Source organism: Heteronotia binoei, chromosome 12 (genome assembly GCF_032191835.1).
Source record: "Heteronotia binoei isolate CCM8104 ecotype False Entrance Well chromosome 12, APGP_CSIRO_Hbin_v1, whole genome shotgun sequence".
Lineage (NCBI taxonomy): Eukaryota > Metazoa > Chordata > Lepidosauria > Squamata > Gekkonidae > Heteronotia > Heteronotia binoei.
Window position 1 is genome coordinate 51,019,886 of NC_083234.1, and position 18,135 is coordinate 51,038,020.

The following is an 18,135-nucleotide window of genomic DNA, read 5'->3' on the forward strand; positions in this document are numbered from 1 at the left end:
CTTCTAATTGTTTAAAATAATACTTGAAATGTTGGAGTATAAATTATTTATTTTAGTATATTTCTATTCTGCCCATCCCCCCTTAGGGCTCAGGGCAGAGTACAACATATGATAAAACAATTAAATATAATAAAAACATTTTATCAACAGACAACTCAACAGCACTCAGAAAATTTACCATAATCGCATATTGCCCAGTCTTATAACTATATAAATTATGGATCCTGCATCCCTGATGTTGGAGAAGTTCTCTTGTAACTTGGTTAATGGGGCATCTGTACTTGTTTACTTACAATTTGAAAAGCTGCCTTTCCCCCCGTCTTTCTTGCTGATCTTCACTTATTCACAGGCAGGTTCTGCCACATAACATAGCAAAGTTTCTCCTTTGTATCTTTCTGATCAGTCATAGAATCAAAACAAATCTTAAGGTTTCCGCAAAAAAAATCTTCAAAAGAAGACATTTCCCACCTTCCTACATTTTGCCTGAAATTGCAGGTAGCAAAAAAAATTCTCAAAAATATGGCAAAGAAAGGGAAATGGATGCTGGTAAACAGAAGGGTTTGCCCTCACGTTCTGTTTACTGCTGACTTTGCCTTAAATTTCATGCCCCTGTTCAAGATGCCACTTGCCAAGATCACATAGAGATTCAAGAAGTAATTCTACTGTACAAACATGGAAAAGGAAGAGACAGTTGCTCTCAAAGAACATAAAAATAACTACTGAAGAACTAAACATAGACAGCTTCAAGAGGAGAATGGATAAGTATACAGAGCAGAGGTCCATCAGTGGCTGTTAGCCACAGCTTATTGTTGGAATTTTCTGTCTGGGGCAATGATGCTCAGTATTCTTGTGCTTGGGGGGCGGGCACAGTGGAAGGGCTTCTAGCCCCACTGGTGGACCTCTTGATGCACTTGGGGTTTTGGCTGCTGTGTGACACAGAGTGTTAGACTGGATGGGCCATTGGCCTGATACAGCATGGCTTATCTTATGTTCTTAAGCACTGTGAACATATATGGTTTTATTAACTAATAATCCTTAACTATGGCGGTAACTAGAAATAGATCTTGATAAATAAATAACTGAAAGGTCTTACTTTATATATGGTTACCCTCATTAAGGGCACAGACAAACACAATTAAATATTTTTAACTTAAAATAAATCATGCTTAAAACATTAGCACACTTGCAATATTTTAATAATCTCTGATCACCAACATCTCTTGCTCTGAATTATTACATCAAAAATGTCTATGCTGTAGCGATCTTGAGTATGCAGTTCAGGTGTTCAGGTGTGTATCTGTAAGTTGCAAACCTACTTTTGATTTTGATTTATTGACATTCATTACAGAAATCTCATGGTCAATGCTTTGAGCCTAACATCCAGAGGAAAACTTGAAATGGTTGGCTGGGCATTGTGGGTTTTTTGTACACAAGTTGCTTCATGTGTTGGTCAAGAAAATGTGAAGGCACCATGACACAGACTGAGGGCTATGTGTTTTTCTACAAAACTACAGTTTTTCCCAAAGAAATTACTACAGCTCCTATGAGGCAGTGCAAGAATAGAGAGACAGCCACGTATAGTGATCAATATCAGCCTACTATCTGGGAAGTCTAAGTTCAAAATCCCCAATCAAGCAAAGGAAATTAAAAAAATGTGAAAGAAAAACCAAAGGAAACGTGCTGGGTAAACTTGGTCTGGACATATACTCTCAGCCTGATCCTTACTTGTTGTTATTCTTCTTCTAAATAGTTCTAAAGAGTGCTAATCTTTTAAGCATGTTTTAAGTTTTTTTAAAAAAAATCTTTAATTGTGTTTGTGTCCTTTATAAAGTTTATATCTCCACTACCTGGCATTACATTTTATGACACACATGGCCAGACCCGACAAGGTCTCATTTATGTCAGATCTGGCTCTCATAACTAATGAGTTCAGCACCCCTGGTCTAGAGCATGGGTGTTAAACATACAGCCTATGGGCCATATACAGCCCCTGAAGGGATCCAGTTAGGCTACTATTAGTAACCATGATTGGTCAGATTGGATGATGTGAAGCATCACTGCTTCAAGCTGGGAAGATGACCCACCTACTCTTAGGGATGAATGTACAGTTACATCTGACAATATGTAAATTTTACAAAACTTTTTAAAAAATGGAACAAATGTGTTTTTTAGAAGGTCTGCATCCCGCTGTTTCATTAAACAATTATCGAAGTGTTTTACAATAGGACATTGAGAGGGATGCACTCCACATGTCAATAGTTCAGTGTACATCATCATTCACAATGACCAAGGTGTTTTCTGTGCTGTGACAAGACCAGAAATCAGATTGAAAATTATCAAAGCAATCCAGTTTAGCAAACAAACAAAAATCAAGAAGCCACCATTTCCCCCCAAGACCCTGTATTAAGACAGAAAATGCTTAGTAAATTAGTTACAATGCACTGTGTGATATGCCTGGTATTTTCTTTAGGAGGGCAAAGCATAAAAGGCCTCTTGTAATGTAAAACTATCACTGGATGGCACTGCACAAATGCAATGGGAGCAGAAGAAGAACCTTTTCTTTACTTCCATCACTACCTCATTCTAAGTCAATGCTAGCCTGCCTGCATTCAAGTTGGATTTCTGTCCATCGCTGTTCTCCCAAATGCTTCATTCCCCCCACCCCAGTTTATTAGACGTCCAGGAGGATGAATGTGTTCTAGCATGTGGTATATTCTCAGGAGGGTTTTAAGAGACAGCTGGAGGAATGAGGAATATCTGTCAGATCTAGTTTTGATCTAGGACACTGTGATTGTAGGGGCTTGGACTAAAGGACCATTTACATTCTGAGAGTCATTCTGACTCTTGAATTAACCACTGAAGTACTGAGTCACAGAATTAAATGTGACTCAAGGACTAGCAAACGTGTGAAGCTCAATTCCACTCCACCTGGGTTTGTGTCAGAGCAACAAGAACACATTGTAAAATAAATGAATACAATCTGACATCAAGCACAGCAGCTCTTGGATGCAGGCTAGAATAAGACAGTACATCCAGTATGCAACTGAGACTGGCAAAATGGTATCAGAAAGAATATATCCTGATGGTGTCTTCTAGATTACAGATGAGATGCTGGAGTTTCTCCACCCAGAAACAGACAGTTATTTATAACTGTTCAGCCAACAGGATGCAAAGTGTTACAGGTCTCACTGGGAGAATATTTAATATCCAATCCTTTTCACGCCTTGCAGCCTCAGTACACTTGAAATGCAGCTTCTCCTACTTTTTCACCTTGACCTACTGTTCCCACTCTCCTGTACCTCAGAAGTAAGAAGGCTGAGAAGGGGGAGGAGCAACCTAGCCTGTTTGTTACCGGAATCATTGAATGACATTCAAAGCAGAAAATGCCAGCAGTGAAGGCTGGAGAAGGCAGCAGAAAGGTGATGCAAATTAGATATGACTTATTTGCCATGTAACCAATAGTTCCTCCTCTGTAATTTAGAAGGTAGGATGTGGTGACTATAACTCATATTTCTAACATGATAGTCTAGACAGAAATAAATGAATGGAATGTACCACAACCGAATATTGTACTCTGCTTTAGATCATTTACAAAGTGATCCTGTCTTCAAATTTACCCACTGGGCAGGATGGTATCTTAAACTGACTTATGCTGGTGGAGCACAACACTGTGCATTGGCATCACAATATCCTCAGCCAGCAGGACTGTTCAAGTACAAGAGAGAGAAAATCAGAAGAACTGGGATGTGGTAGTAGGGGAGATGATTTTATGTCATATTCCATGACCACTCAGAGCTTGACTTGGAATGTTCATCCTCTGAAGAGGAAGCAGAGGCACCGGATTCCCTGTATCCTAGGAAGGACCCCCTCCACACACACAGGCACCAATACTGGTGGAAGAGAGAGAAACTAGCACTTCCTGAGGAAAGCAGAGCAACCTGCTTGTGAGGCAGTGCCAGGGACCTTTGTAGTCAAGGCTACACCAATTGCTGCATGCCAGGACTCACCCCTACCCAGCTCAAGACCAGGGCTTTTTTTGTAGAAAAAGCTCAGCAGGAACTCATTTGCATATTAGACCACACCCCCTGGCACCAAGGCAGCCAGAACTGCATTCCTTTGTGTTCCTGCTAAAAAACAAAACCCTTCTCAAGACCATCCCATACACAATTGCTACCTACATTCAAGAACAGAGAAGGTGAAGCCCATTGTGGAAGGCAGAACACTTGCTTGACATGAGGACTTACTAACTGGTGGTCCTCCTATTTATGAATAAGAATGAACTAAGCGCAGTTAGTCTGAGCTCCATAAATGCACCAGAAGATGCAGAATTGCAGGGCTAGGTATGAAGCCCTTTAGTTTGGAGTGGCTCCTGATGCTATAATGTGTTTCCAGAGCTGCTGTTGCTGTGCAGCCCTAGCTACTTGGCTGGACAGCTCATGGGCTGGATCTGCCTCCCTGTTCAGATGGCAAATCGAAGGCACACATTTCCACTATCAACAGAACTGGGACATCCCAGCTGGAATCCTCTGATTTTGTGGTTGTGTAATGTTACACCTGTGAAAGAGATGATGTAAGCTGAAAATTGTAAATGAAATCAATGGAAGGTCCAAACAATTGTCACCTACCTCCTCCCCAAGGGAGGGTGGTGCCCTGATAGGAGCCAGCGCCCTAGGCTGCCACCTAGTTCACTGACTCCCATGCACCAGCCCTGTCCCCACCCATCCCCACGGCCAATTCTGGCACACTAGAAAGAATACAGACGTCCCAGTCAGGGAATTCTGATTCACAGCATTGGGTTGGCAGGCGGCCAGAAATGCAAGCAAACTCTCACCCTGTATTAATGGTCACAAAGGGGAACACGGACACTTTTGTGAGTGAACACCAGGTACTTCACTACACAAATTATCACTGCTGGCCAAACAGCCTTGATAATAAAAGTCAAGGTACATGGGGTAGAACAAATAGAAATGGGAAATAGAATTCAAATGCAATCCCCTGCTGCAGGTCTCTCAGAATTGTTGCAATTGCATTGTTTTCCCCAGAAGGTGAAGCTACAAACATAAATATCAAAGAAATTGCCAATGAGTGAGCTGGGAGCCAGCCTGAGTCATGTAGAATGGAAGAGCACTCAGGTACAGGCATCCTTTTTCACTTATTCAATAGCTCATAATGAGTAGGGATGTGTATTCATTTCCAAATGAATGAAAAACAAGCTGGAAAAGTCCTGTTTGTTCTCTTTATTTAGATAATGAAAACAAAGTGGAAGAGCAGTGAATGAACAAAAGCATTATTGATTCATGTGTAGCTCTAGAGCAGTGGTCCCCAGTGTAGCATCTGTGGGCATCATGGCATGTGCCAATGTGTTCTCCATGTGCCCATTTGCCTCTTCTTCCAACAAATGTCCAATCCTGGCTGACAACTCCTTTGTTGGAGTAAGAAGTTGTAATGACTTTCCTGGGAGGGAGTGGGTAGCCATCAACCCACACAGGTGTTCTTCCCTTCCATCACAAAACAATCTTTTTCATACACTCCTGCAAGGGGGGGGGGGGGGGGGCGTGTTCCAGAAATAGAAAGAAACCCAGATTCAGGCAAAACTGACAGGCGCTGGATGGTTTTTTGTGGGATTTTTTAAAGTGCAATTTTTATTTTAGGGCAAAAAACCACAAAGGTAAATATTAATTTTTAACCAGAATTGTGCGAGTATGTGCCTCAGGAAAACTCTCTTTCAGGCAGACTTATATCACCACAGCTCTTCACTGCTACCCTGCTGGACAATGTAATTTTTCAGTACACTCATGAAGAGAAACTGAACCAAATATCTGATACCCACTTAGATCTTCACTTCACACTCTTGTTAGACTACTCCTCAAAATCTAACTCTTTTCTGACCACCAAACATCCCTTGTCCATTCTTAACTTTTCCCAGTGAAGCTGCCAGAATGATTCAGAGCACTGTTCTGATTGGCTGCCATGTCTTTGGGTACATTTCTGTGCTCTAGCTATCAGAAAGGTGGAGCCCAGGAAACATCACTTCTTTGTCTGCAGTGAACACATATTTGGAAAAGCTGTCTCTATCACAACAGCAGGAACAGGCTGGCCCTCCAACCAACAGAGAAAGTTCCCAGTAGGCTGCTGGTGGTCAGGAGCAAGGCTGAAGCCAGTGGCTCCTGCTGTGGTAGCAGCAATATTAAGATGAGCTGTTGCTGTAGTGTTGCCAGCCCTCCCCCCCCCAACCTTTCATCTGCATACCCCTCCCTCCTAGCCTGACTGTATGTGAAGACTTTCTGTGAAAGATCAGAGTGCCAACCCATCAACAGCAATTAAGCCACAACAGGCTAGAAGACAAAGACGCCTCTTCCTGTATTGTCTTTTACATGATATGCAATCACTGACCATTAACACAATTTGAACTTTAAGTGCCCTGTGGCATTCTGGGACCTCAGATTTAAATCTTCCCATTCTTCCCAAAGTTCCCCTCAAATATATGACTCAGATTCAAGTCTCCAGTTTTGTAATCCTGAATTATAATTCAGTCAAGAGCTTCCCTTCCTCTTGCCCTTCCCTGGTGCTGTTTAGTAAATTCTAGTTTTCGCCTGATAAAGTGTTCCAACTCTCAAGTATTCCTTTATCTTCTGTTCTAACCTTTTATTTCTTGAAAAGAACCCATTTTTATGCTATGGGCCAAAACCACTATAACTGGCCTAGCTTTAGAGCCAGTAATGAGAATTTGATCCTGGATTTCAATCAAGCTGCAACAGACTCCCAGCACACACACTGGATCCCTCCTTCTTCTGTCTGATTTCTTTGCAGAATAGAACAGGTAATCTTTGATCTCCCTCATGATCTATTCCCCGCCTTAGTTTCCAAACTACATGTACACCTTTAGCTCAAAGAGTAATTCCTGTTCCAGTCTGGGGTAGCTATGCTGATTGTTTGGTTATTTTTGCTACATTGACAATGATTAGGATAAAGAATTTGTCTGTGATTTCATTTAGTACTGTTAGTATTATTCCCATACACATACACTGTTGTAAAAAATCCCTTAATAAACTCTGAATTCCTTTTAAATCAAATCTCTGTCATCCTTTTCCTACTGAAAAGTCACTACTCACAGTCATCTCTTTAAGTAAAAGATCCCGGTATTCTGTACCTTACACTAACATGCAAGCTAATTCCCCATATTAATCTCAATATAATATTTATATGCTTGTGGGATGTGGTAACAGCAGCTCTAAGCCATGAGGCCTCTGCGGTGCTGTGCACTGCAGGCTTTGCTCAGCACAGCACACTCCAGTACAGCAGACCCGGCCGAATTGGCAAATTACCGACCGGTCTCTAATTTACCGTTCTTAGGTAAACTTATAGAGAGGGCAGTGGTGTTGCAGCTACAGGGCTTTCTGGATGACGCTTCCATCCTAGACCCTTGCCAGTCTGGCTTTCGCCCGGGCCACGGGACGGAGACAGTACTGGTTGCCCTGGTGGATGATCTCCAATGGCATCTGGATCGAGGTGGTGTGGCAGCGCTGATGTTGTTAGACCTGTCGGCTGCATTTGATACGGTCGACCATCGGCTACTGACCCGCCGCCTCGCCGATGTCGGGGTTAGGGGGTCAGCCCTACAATGGTTCTCCTCCTTCCTTGAAGATCGGGGACAAAGGGTGGCAATCGGAGGCGAGCTGTCCCAGAGGCGCACACTAGATTGTGGTGTGCCTCAGGGAGCAGTTCTCTCACCGATGTTATTTAACATCTATATGCGCCCCCTTGCCCAGATTGTTAGGAGATATGGGCTTGGGTGCCACCAATATGCGGATGACACCCAGCTCTATCTACTAATGGACGGGACGGCCTGACTGCGTCCCAGAGAATTTAGACCGGGCTCTGCAGGCTATGGCAACTTGGTTAAGGCAGAGTGGGCTGAAATTGAATCCAGCGAAGACAGAAGTCCTTTGCCTAGATTGGGGCGCCCGGGGAAGAGAAATACCTCTCCCGGTCTTCGATGGGGCGCCGCTGAAAGCGGTGTGCCAGGTCAGGAGCCTGGGAGTTTTACTGGAGCCTTCAATATCAATGGAGGCCCAGATTGCAGCCGCTGCCAAGTCAGCCTTTTTCCACCTGAGGCGGGCAAAGCAGCTGGCTCCCTTCCTAGAGCGTCAAGATCTGGCAACGGTGATTCATGCAATGGTCACCTCGAGACTAGACTACTATAATGCCCTCTACATGGGGCTGCCTCTGTACCGAATCCGGAAGCTGCAGCTAGTGCAGAACGCGGCGGCTAGATTGCTGTTGGGGCTCCCAGTGTGGGGTCACATACAGCCTGGGCTGCGCGAACTGCACTGGCTGCCAGTTGTATACCGGATTCGTTACAAAGTGCTGGTTATTACCTTTAAAGCCCTATATGGTTGAGGACCTGCCTACCTTAGGGACCGTCTCTCCCCGTATGAACCCCAGAGAGCACTGAGGTCAGCTGGGAAAAACCTGCTGAATATTCCCGGGCCGAAAGAGGTGAAGTTGCAAAGCACCTGCAACCAAGCTTTCTCTATAGCTCCACGCCTGTGGAACCAACTTCCAGAGGAAATGTGGGCCCTGCGGGACCTTGAACAGTTCCGCAGGGCCTGCAAGACTACCCTCTTCCGGTTGGCCTTCACCGATTAAGAGGGAAACTGCTAAAGAACTCGCCATCATAAATGTAAACGTAATCATAGCACCAGTATATATTTTATTAATTTTATTAATTTTAGAATTTTAACTAGAATTTTAATTAAACTGTTAATGTAGTAGTTTTATTGATTGTATAATTGATGTATGAAATAATGTTGTTAGCCGTCCTGAGCCTGCTCCGGCGGGGAGGGCGGGATACAAATAAAAATTGTTGTTGTTGTTCTGATACCCCAGTCCACTTCCACATAGGAGGATGCTTGGCTTGGAACCTCCTGATATTTTGTGATTGGACTCAGTTCCTTTGACACCTGTTCTGTGACATTTTGTTACAGTACCCACAGCCAGTGTTCCCTCTAAGCTGAGCCAGTGTGAGCTAGCTCAGTTTTTTAGCCTCTGGCTCACACATTTTTGCCTTAGCTTAGGAAAAATGGCACCAGAGCACACTAATTTATGCAGTAGCTCACAACTTTAGTGCCAGTAGCTCACAAAGTAGAATTTTTGCTCACAAGGCTCCAAAACTTAGAGGGAGCAATGCCCACCACCTGTTCCAAAGATCAAAAATGTAAACTCCACAGCCTGAAAGATTCCCCACTCTCTCCACACCTCTGCCTTCACCATTAGTAAAATATAAGTGCAGGTGGGAGTAAGAGGAGAAGATATCCTTCCCCATGGGAATGCAAGCCAGTAGAAAATGGAAATGAACACAAACAATAACAAATGCAATAAAGAAATCTAATTTTTAAAAAACTAAAACAAAAAAATTGCAGAACTATTGAGCCACTTGGTAGCCACTTATCATTACTCAGTACAATCCATACATCTCTTATTGGTTCTCCTACCAGCAGCTATGAAACCGGCATAGGGTTGCCAATCCCCAGGTGGGGGCAGGAGATTCCCCCGGTTTGGAGAGCCCCCCCCCCCGCTTCAGGGTCATCAGAAAGTGGGGGGGGGGGTGTCTGCTGGGCATTCCATTATACTCTGAGACTGATTCCCATAGAGTATAATGGAGAATTGATCTGTGGGTATCTGGGGCTCAGGGTGGGGGGGTAGTTGTTTTGAGGTAGAAGCCCCAAATTTTCAGCATAGCATCTGGTGCCTCTCGTCAAAACACCCCTCCCCAAGTTTCAAAAATATTGGACCAGGGGGTCCAATTTTATGAGCCCCAAAAGAAGGTGCCCCTATTCTTTATTATTCTAAATGGAGAGAAGGCATGCGGTGCCTTTAAATGTGATTGCCAGAACTCCCTTTGTAGTTCAATTGCGCTTGTCACACTCTTGCTCCCAGCTCCACTCTCAAAGTCTCCTGGCTCCACCCCCAAAGTCCCCAGATATTTCTTGAGTCGAACTTGGCAACCCTATATCTTTGCCTTCTGAGGACTCCCTTGTAATCTTGTCTTTTCTGTTATTGTGTCTGAAGAAGCAGGCTAGACCAAAACACATTATGATTGAAGTGAAAGTTCCTTGATCAGTTCCGCAGGGCCTGCAAGACCGCCCTTTTTAAACTTGCATACTTGGACTGCTAAGAAGATCGGTAATTAAGGATCCGCCAATGCGGGTTGAAGATCTATACCGCTGAATAACTGTACTTATTGGATAGGTTTTAATGTTATTAAGTTTAATGTTTTATATTGTTAAATCTAAAGGCTTTTATCTACTATTGTATGTTTTTATAAAATGTTGTTAGCCGCCCTGAGCCTGCCGAGGTGGGGAGGGCGGGATATAAATAAAATTTATTATTATTATTATAAAGTGTTAGTCTTTCAGGGTTGCCAACATCCAGGTGGTTAGTGCAAAAAACAAGGAAACCACAAAACTTACAGAGAACACTATTGCTGTGTTCCAAATTTGCACGACTCTTCAGTATATCAAAATCTCTCAAAAATCTCTCTTGAGAACCTTTTGTGCCATGGAAAATGTATGAACAACTTTATATTGCGAGAGCTATTGTTAAGAGCACTGGTTCCTTTATTAATTGCAACCGGAAGAAGATTCTTTAATAAAAACATGCTTTTGAACCTGGGACACGTCACTTTTGAATATGAATGAATGAAACTGGCAAGGTATCTTGGACTTCATCACCTGCATTACTTGAAACTGACAACCTAGCTGCAATCAACATGGTGAATCTTAGCAGGCTGGTGACTGTTATAACTTGTATTTTGGATTGGAAATAACATTTTTGAGGACTTGAGATTTTATATATATATATATATATTGAAACTTAAAAATGAAAGAGATTGAAACTACTTTTTTGAGAGATTGGGATTTATTGAATAGTAGTGTGAACTTGTAACACAGTATTCTCTGTAAGCTTTGCCAAATATCCAAGTGGTAGCCGGAGACCTGTTTCAACTTTCTCCAGATGGAAGAGATAAATTCACCTGGAGAAAATGGTCACTTTGTAAAGTGGACTCTGTGCTAGCCTATTATATTCCATTGAAGTCCCTCCCCAAATCTCACCCTTCTCAGGCTCCACCCTTCCAAATTTGCAGGTATTTCCCAACCCAGAGCTGGCAATCCTGATTTTATAGTGCCACAAGACTCCTGTTTACTTTTGCTGCAATAGACTAACATGATGATTCTTCCAGAATTAATGTTCTTCTTTTGGTATTGTTGTGTGCTTGGCCAGTTCTTATTTCATTCATACTGTTTTAAACCCAAAAAGACCCTCTGCCTCCCTTCCCCAAAACTGCAGACCCTCCTGGTCTAAATAGAGTAAGGACCACACTTGGAGACCTTTGGTCCAAATCCATACCCAGGAGCAATGTTCCCTGTGAGCAAAAAAATCTACTTTGTGAGCTATTGGCATTAAAGTTGTGAGCTACTGCATAAATTAGTGTGCTCTGGGGCCATCCTTTCTGAGCAAAGACAAAAATGTGTGAGCTGGAGGCTAAAAATCTGTGAGCTAGCCCACACTAACTCGGCTTAGAGGGAACACTGCCCAGGAGGTTTATTTCTGGCTTCCCAACTCAAGTTTTCTGGCAGATCGCATTAGGGGTGAGGTTTAAAGAGTTAGTCCTTGAGTCCTTATTTCCTATCATGTGGCCAGAAATTGGCCACATGAATAAGGCAAGATCTGTCCAAACTTTGTTTTAAAATTGAGCTAAGAATGATAAAGCCAGAAGGGTAACCATGTTCTTTTTGTTGTTGTTGTTCAGTCACACAGTCGAGTCCAACTCTTTGTGTCCCCATGGACCAAGTCAGGCTAGGCCCTCCTGTCTTCCACCATCCTCCAAAGTCTGTTCAAATTCATGTTAGTTACATCAGTAATGCACTCCAGCCATCTCATCTTTTGCCATCCCCTTCTTCTTTTGCCTTCTGTTTTTCCCAGCATCAGGATCTTCTCCAGTGTGCTCCCTTCTCATTTGGTCACCAAAGTATTTGAGCTTCAGCATCTGAGCTTCCAGGGAACAGTTCTTTCATTGTATTAAAAATAAACAAGTCTTATGTCACCATAAAGACTAATAGCATTTAATTCAACATAAACTATTGTGGGCTAGAGCCCACTCTCCCACTCATTGTCCATGCAGAATAGTGGTTAGCATGTCAGATCAAGATCTGGGACATCCAGGTTTCAATTCCCATGGAAGTTCATTGGGGAGCCTTGGGCCAATCATCCTCTCTCAACCTAACCTATCTCACAGCTAAAAAAAAAATGCAATCTGAGGCAGTAAATTCTAGTCCATGAAAGTTTATGCCAGAGTGCAGTTTTATTAGTTTATAAGGTGTCAGAAGACTCTTGATTCTTTTTGCTAAGGAGTTTCTACAATTGGTTCTTGAACAATATATGTCTTAATCGCTGCTATGGTGTAAGAAAAGCCCCACTCTTGGAGATGTGCTGGTGGTACATCATTGCAATGTCACATGTCATGCTAGGGTAACTCCATGGGGAAGCAGAGTGTACAACCAGATGTATGGGTGATTTCCAGCCACTCCAACTTTTGGCCACACACTAAGGGTGCGTTCAGACGTACCATTAGTGGTAACACAGCTCCGTCTCACTGACAGATTAAATATGTTCGTCCAGACATCCACATCTGGCAATCGAGTGTCATCTGGGGTCATCACGGCTTGCTCCAGATCAATGCCACATTAATTTGATAGCACAGAAAGTCCGGCCCTTTTTCACAGAAGCGGCACACGATCATTTTTTTCCTGTTTGGACAGCTCATGCACGATACTGCCCCTTGGAATGTTTACCATCCCTCCCACCTTTTTTTTAAAAAAAAAGCCCCAGCAGGCATGCACATTGCCAGATCATCCGGGAATCTGAGGTGCCACTTCTGCTTCTCCAATCAACACAGGATCGGAGGGGGGCGGGGGGCATTATCCCACTATTCAGAACAGGGGAAAAAAACTTTTTTTCAATGTGGAGGATTTCCAGATATCATTGTCACTGCCAATTTCCAGGAAAGTAGTTCCTCGCAGTCCCCTGGTTTGAATCAGCAATGTTAATTCCGGAAACTTCCCTCCTCCCCCCCCCCACCCGCCTCTGAAGCAATGTTTGATTTCCCATCTCCAAACAGTTGGGCACATGTTCAATGGACCCCCCTCCCAGGAATCACCATCTGATCATGCTTCAAGAAAAGAGCATGATAGTATTGAATGTCTGATCACTCAACAACAGAATGAGTCGTATTCTTGGATGCTCGCTCTGATCAACCCTGCATCAAATCAATATTCAGCGGTTCAAATTTGAGCGCTACATGCCCACTTTTAATGTGATGTGTGACTGCACCCCAAGGATGCCTTTTACCTTGAAAGATGACAGCCCCCACCAGCCACTGCCTAAAGTACTGCCAGTGAAGGGGAGTTCACCACCATTCCTAACAACTGTCTGTCCAGCCACTGCCTAAAGATTGCAGTGAGGGGGAGCGCACCACTACCCTAGGTAGCTGTTTCCACTGTTGAATAGAATAATAGAAACCACTTAATCACTACACCATACTGGACTCTCCATAGGGGAGGATGAATAAGATTGTGCCTTGCCTCCATGGTTGTGCTATAGCAAAGGAGAAAGGTACACCCTGTAATGTTCATGATTCCCTAGCACTGGTAGCATATCATAAACCATGCAGCTCACAATGGGGAGGGGAGATGAAGAGCAAAGTTTGCTGGGATGAATAGCAGCAACCAGTAGTAATTAGTCTAAAGAGCCAGTTTGGTGCAGTGGTTAAGTTCACAGACTCTTATCTGGGAGAACCAGGTTTGATTCCCCACTCCTCCACTTGCAGCTGCTGGAATGGCCTTGGGTCAGCCATAGCTCTCGGAGTTGTCCTTGAAAGGGCAACTCCTTGCTGTAAGAGCTCTCTCAGCCCCACCTACCTCACAGGGTGTCTGTTGTGGGGGGGAGGTAAAGGAGATTGTGACCACTCTGAGACACTGAGATTCAGAGTACAGAGCGGGATATAAATCCAATATATTCTTCTTCTTCTTCTAATGACTAGAGTAGTAGGGATAGTCACATGGGAGGGTGTTATGCAAAATGACTAGGTTCTGAGAGTCAATCACATGAGCTTTCCATTCCCAGTAATTGTGTGCAGTAGTGCAAAACCACAGACATGGCAACAGCTTCTGTCAGGGCTGTTTTGTAGCTAGCCACATGAAGAACTAGGGACTTGATGCATGCTAAGCTGGCTCTGTGTGATCTTGGCTAACATCCTACAGCTCAGTGGATGAGTTTTAAGAAGGGTCTGTATGTCTGGAACCTGACCTGGATAACTCAGGCTAGCCCAGTCTCCTTAGATCTTGGAAGCTAAGCAGGGTTGGCTGGCCCTGGTTAGTATTTGGATAGGAGACCACCAAGGAATACCAGGGTTATAATGAAGAAGTAGGCAACAGTAAACCTCTGAACACCTCTTGCCTTGAAAAACCTCTGTCTCCATAAGTCAACAGCAACTTGATGACAAAAAAAGAAAAGAAAACTGGTGCTGTCCCAAACCGGGGGGGGGGGGTTCCCCTGCCCCCACCTTGGGATTGGCAACTCTACAAAGATATGAGGCACAACCTATTCTACAGAGGGCTCTGTCCAAGAAGAGGAGTATAATTTTGCGTCTGCACACAGGCAATGCATTTCTTTCGGCACAGACCATTCATACAACATTTAGGAAGCAGGTTTTTCTACAGGTCTGAAACTTTGAGCTGAGCTTTTCTCAAGAGTCCACTTTCATGGAGCAGACCGACCTGCAGCGGCAGATGATCAAGCAGGGAGAAGATGGCCCATCAGGGCAGCTATCTGGTCTGCCTCATAACCGTCTTCCATGACCATAACTGCCCTGCTAGATCAAAGAAAGAGCTCGACTATCATGATTACCCCCTCCTCCCTCCCCGGCCAGCTTCTTGAAGTTCCAAGCGGGACTGGGAAAGGTTGGTCTCTTCCCCTGTCTTAGTGTCCTCAAGCATCACAGGTAGGCTGCCTTTGAACATAGAGCTTCCTTCCAGCGCTCTCATTCCAGAAGGATTCCGCCTGTATCTCACTCACGCAAAATGCGTACGGCCCCTTTAAGAACCATGTAAACAAAGCCCATCGCCTTCCCTCCCGCCCTCCCTTTCCCGCGCGTGTGCTGACGTTACTGCCGCGCGCCCGGTCCCCTCACGCAACCGCAGCGAGCCGCTCCATTCTCCAAGCCAAGGCGGCCGCGACGACTCCTCAGGTTACCCTATAGGATTGCTTACGCCGAGTGCGTGAGGCGGCCGGCGTTAGTGCGCAGGCGCAACAGCCTTGATTGGGTTGTTGGATCTGGTGGGGGGAGGCGAAGAGGGAGAGCAGAACATGAATGGAGCAAAATGGCGGATCATGTGCAGGTGAGGAGAGAAGAAATGGGGGGCCCCTCCCCCCAAGTGAGGCCTGAGCTGAGGCCGCATCTCAGCATCGGGCCTGGAGAACCAGCGGCATCTCCCGGTGCGGTGTGGGCCTGATCCTTCCACTCCCCTACCCCGTAATCGGAGGGGAGAGGCCCCTTGTGAGGGCCAGAAGGCAGAGGGTCCTCCCGCCCTCCTCACCTGCAGGGCGCGGCCGGGGGAGGGGGTTTCTCGAGGGAAAAGGGCGATCTCCTGTGGAATCGGAGAGAGACTCACATGCCGGGCCTGGTCAGGCTCGGCAGGCCGCCTCCCGCCGGAGGGGAAGAAGGCGCGAAGCCGCAGCCGGGAGGGAGTCAGCGGCTCTCGTCGCCTCCGTGGGTCTCTGCAGCTGTAATTCTGTGCGCGCCTCATAAGTCCTATTACTTCCGAATAAGGTGCATCGTATCGGGCCGCACTTCGGTAGCCTTGTGTTGGGAGCCTCTGAAAGGGCTTCTGTGCCGGCATCCGGGGGGGGGGAGGGGGAGGAGGAGTAAGAGCCGCTGTGTTTACATGGGAAGAGCGACCCTTGACGAGTCCTTCCTTGCCGCCGGTTCGATTTCGGGATTGCATAATTGACTTGTATGAATGATGCTGTACTCTGGTCGGGCCAAATGTTGGCTTGGAAATAAATTTCCCGGCAGTAAAAATGAACCATAACCTCAAGTCGTTTCGAGAACTTACTCTTCGTTGCGTTCTGTCCATCTTCTCGGTTCCTTTTTCTCTGACAGTAATTTTGAAATAATTAGTTTTCTCTGACAGTATATCTTACTTTGTATATTATGTATAAATTCTTTATTTCTCGAAGCCGTTCATTACTTAAAATGTGAGCTTTGGTACTTTCTGTCAACTTAAAAGTCTGATAAAAAGTGGCTACATTTGCTCAATAGAGAGCTAATGTTAAGCATGGGGAAAATACAGCCTGTGCTGGTGATAATGCTTTTCCTCAGTAAATTTGTTCAGCTTCTCCTACCTCTATGAACCACAAGGGTGAGCTGTTTATTTGCTCTAAAAGTGGCCCGTGACCAGTAGCTTTGAAGTTCTTATAGTTAGCATTAGGAGCTTACTAATGTTACAGCAAAAGCTTGGTCCCTGTGTACTTCCGTCACTGATTGATGCATATTCTCTGTAATATTTGTGTGTGGGTGCATAGGCACACAGTACATATAACCCCACAATTGCCTCATTCTGCTGTTATGTTTTCATTTGTTTTGTATATTTGTAATTTATTACACAGAACATGTGTCAGAATAGTGGAAATACAGGTGTGTTTCTGTCAGATGCTAATGGATGAAGTGGCTCCAAATAACTGCCACATCACAAAGAGCCTATATGTACTTCACAGAGGCTTGAGGAAAATATAGCTTTGTCATTAATAAGAGTTACTACAGGCCTGAATAATTTGCCCTTATTACATTTTAACTTTCCTGAATAGAAACTTCTACAGCAGCTATGGGGAGTGGGGGAGGGGCTTGCACTAGTTATGTAGTGATAGTAGTGATTATTTATAGTGATTATGTAGTGATTATTTCTGTGGTGCTTAAAAATGGATCGATCCCATATTTATACATTTGGAATTTTTAAACCAGTATGTTTTAACTATGTTATGATTTGTTCCAGATTGTGAGCTGCTCTGAGCCCCATGGTAGTGGGGAAGAGTGAAATACAAATTGAATAAATAAATAAATAAATTTCTCAGTTAAAAGTAAGGCATTGACAACCAGTTTGGTCTAAATTCAGTCAGCTTGCTGTAGCAATCCTGTCAGAAGTATTTCTCTGGGGAAAATTTGTAGACATGAGATATGACAAAGTAAGATATTCTTTCTGTTACATGAGGGACTGCAGACTCTAGTTGGCTTTTGAGTTGTTTGATATACAGGCGTAAGGTAGTCAATTTAGTATATTACTTGTTATCACACTGGCTGGGATTTAAGAGTTTCTATGCATTAAGTCAAATGTCACTAGATTGACTAATAACATAAAGATTCCTTGGTCATCTTGCCTGAAAAGGGGGGGGGGGCTCTCCTGTAACTTACAGATGCTTTTGTGCCTAGTCTTCTGGAGGCAAGACTTGCTTGTCACAGGCAACCAATTACTGTTGACATCATATATGGGGATTATCCTTGCCCTAATAACAGGGAAATGCAACCAAACCTGTCAATTTTTAAAAAATCAGCAATATATATGCTGTAATATTCACCTTGGGCTTAATAGTAGGGATATTCAGGTAGGTAGTTGTATTTAGTTTCTTGGTGCTGTGGTCAGATTGAGGTGGGAAATTTTCTATGCAAATTTAATATTAAACCAGAACTAAAGCTATCTTGTAGTCACAGTGTAATCTTGTAATGGATTAAACAGCTCAGTCCTAAACCCATCAGAGCATTGCTGATGCTGGTGTAACACTAATGTATCTAGTTCTCTGTACTGCGCTTATTCAGTAGAGAATGCATGTTGTAAAATAAGCCCAACTTCAAGATGCTGAGAGAGGAGCAATTGCACTGGATTTCGTAGTGATGCTGCTTGCATCAATTAATCATAGAGCATCATGCTAGCAATGTGTTGTAGACATGTTTATTTTTCTTGGCTGTTTTATGCAGTCTGTCTGGTTCCTCCAAGGATTTCACGGTCTTCACTGCAATGATTC

The 18,135-nt window shown here is 44.1% G+C and overlaps 1 protein-coding gene across 3 annotated transcripts in view; it reads left to right on the top strand.

The window, feature by feature from the left end:
- The first annotated feature begins 15,320 nt into the window (after positions 1 to 15,320).
- The window catches only part of XPO7 (exportin 7), a 76,913-nt gene continuing 74,098 nt past the window's right edge, over positions 15,321 to 18,135 (top strand). For all 3 annotated transcript variants that reach the window (XM_060251410.1, XM_060251411.1, XM_060251412.1), the window contains exon 1: positions 15,321 to 15,458. In XM_060251410.1, coding sequence (XP_060107393.1) covers positions 15,441 to 15,458 — 18 coding nt within the window. In that variant the 5' untranslated portion in view covers positions 15,321 to 15,440. The remainder of the gene's footprint in view (positions 15,459 to 18,135) is intronic.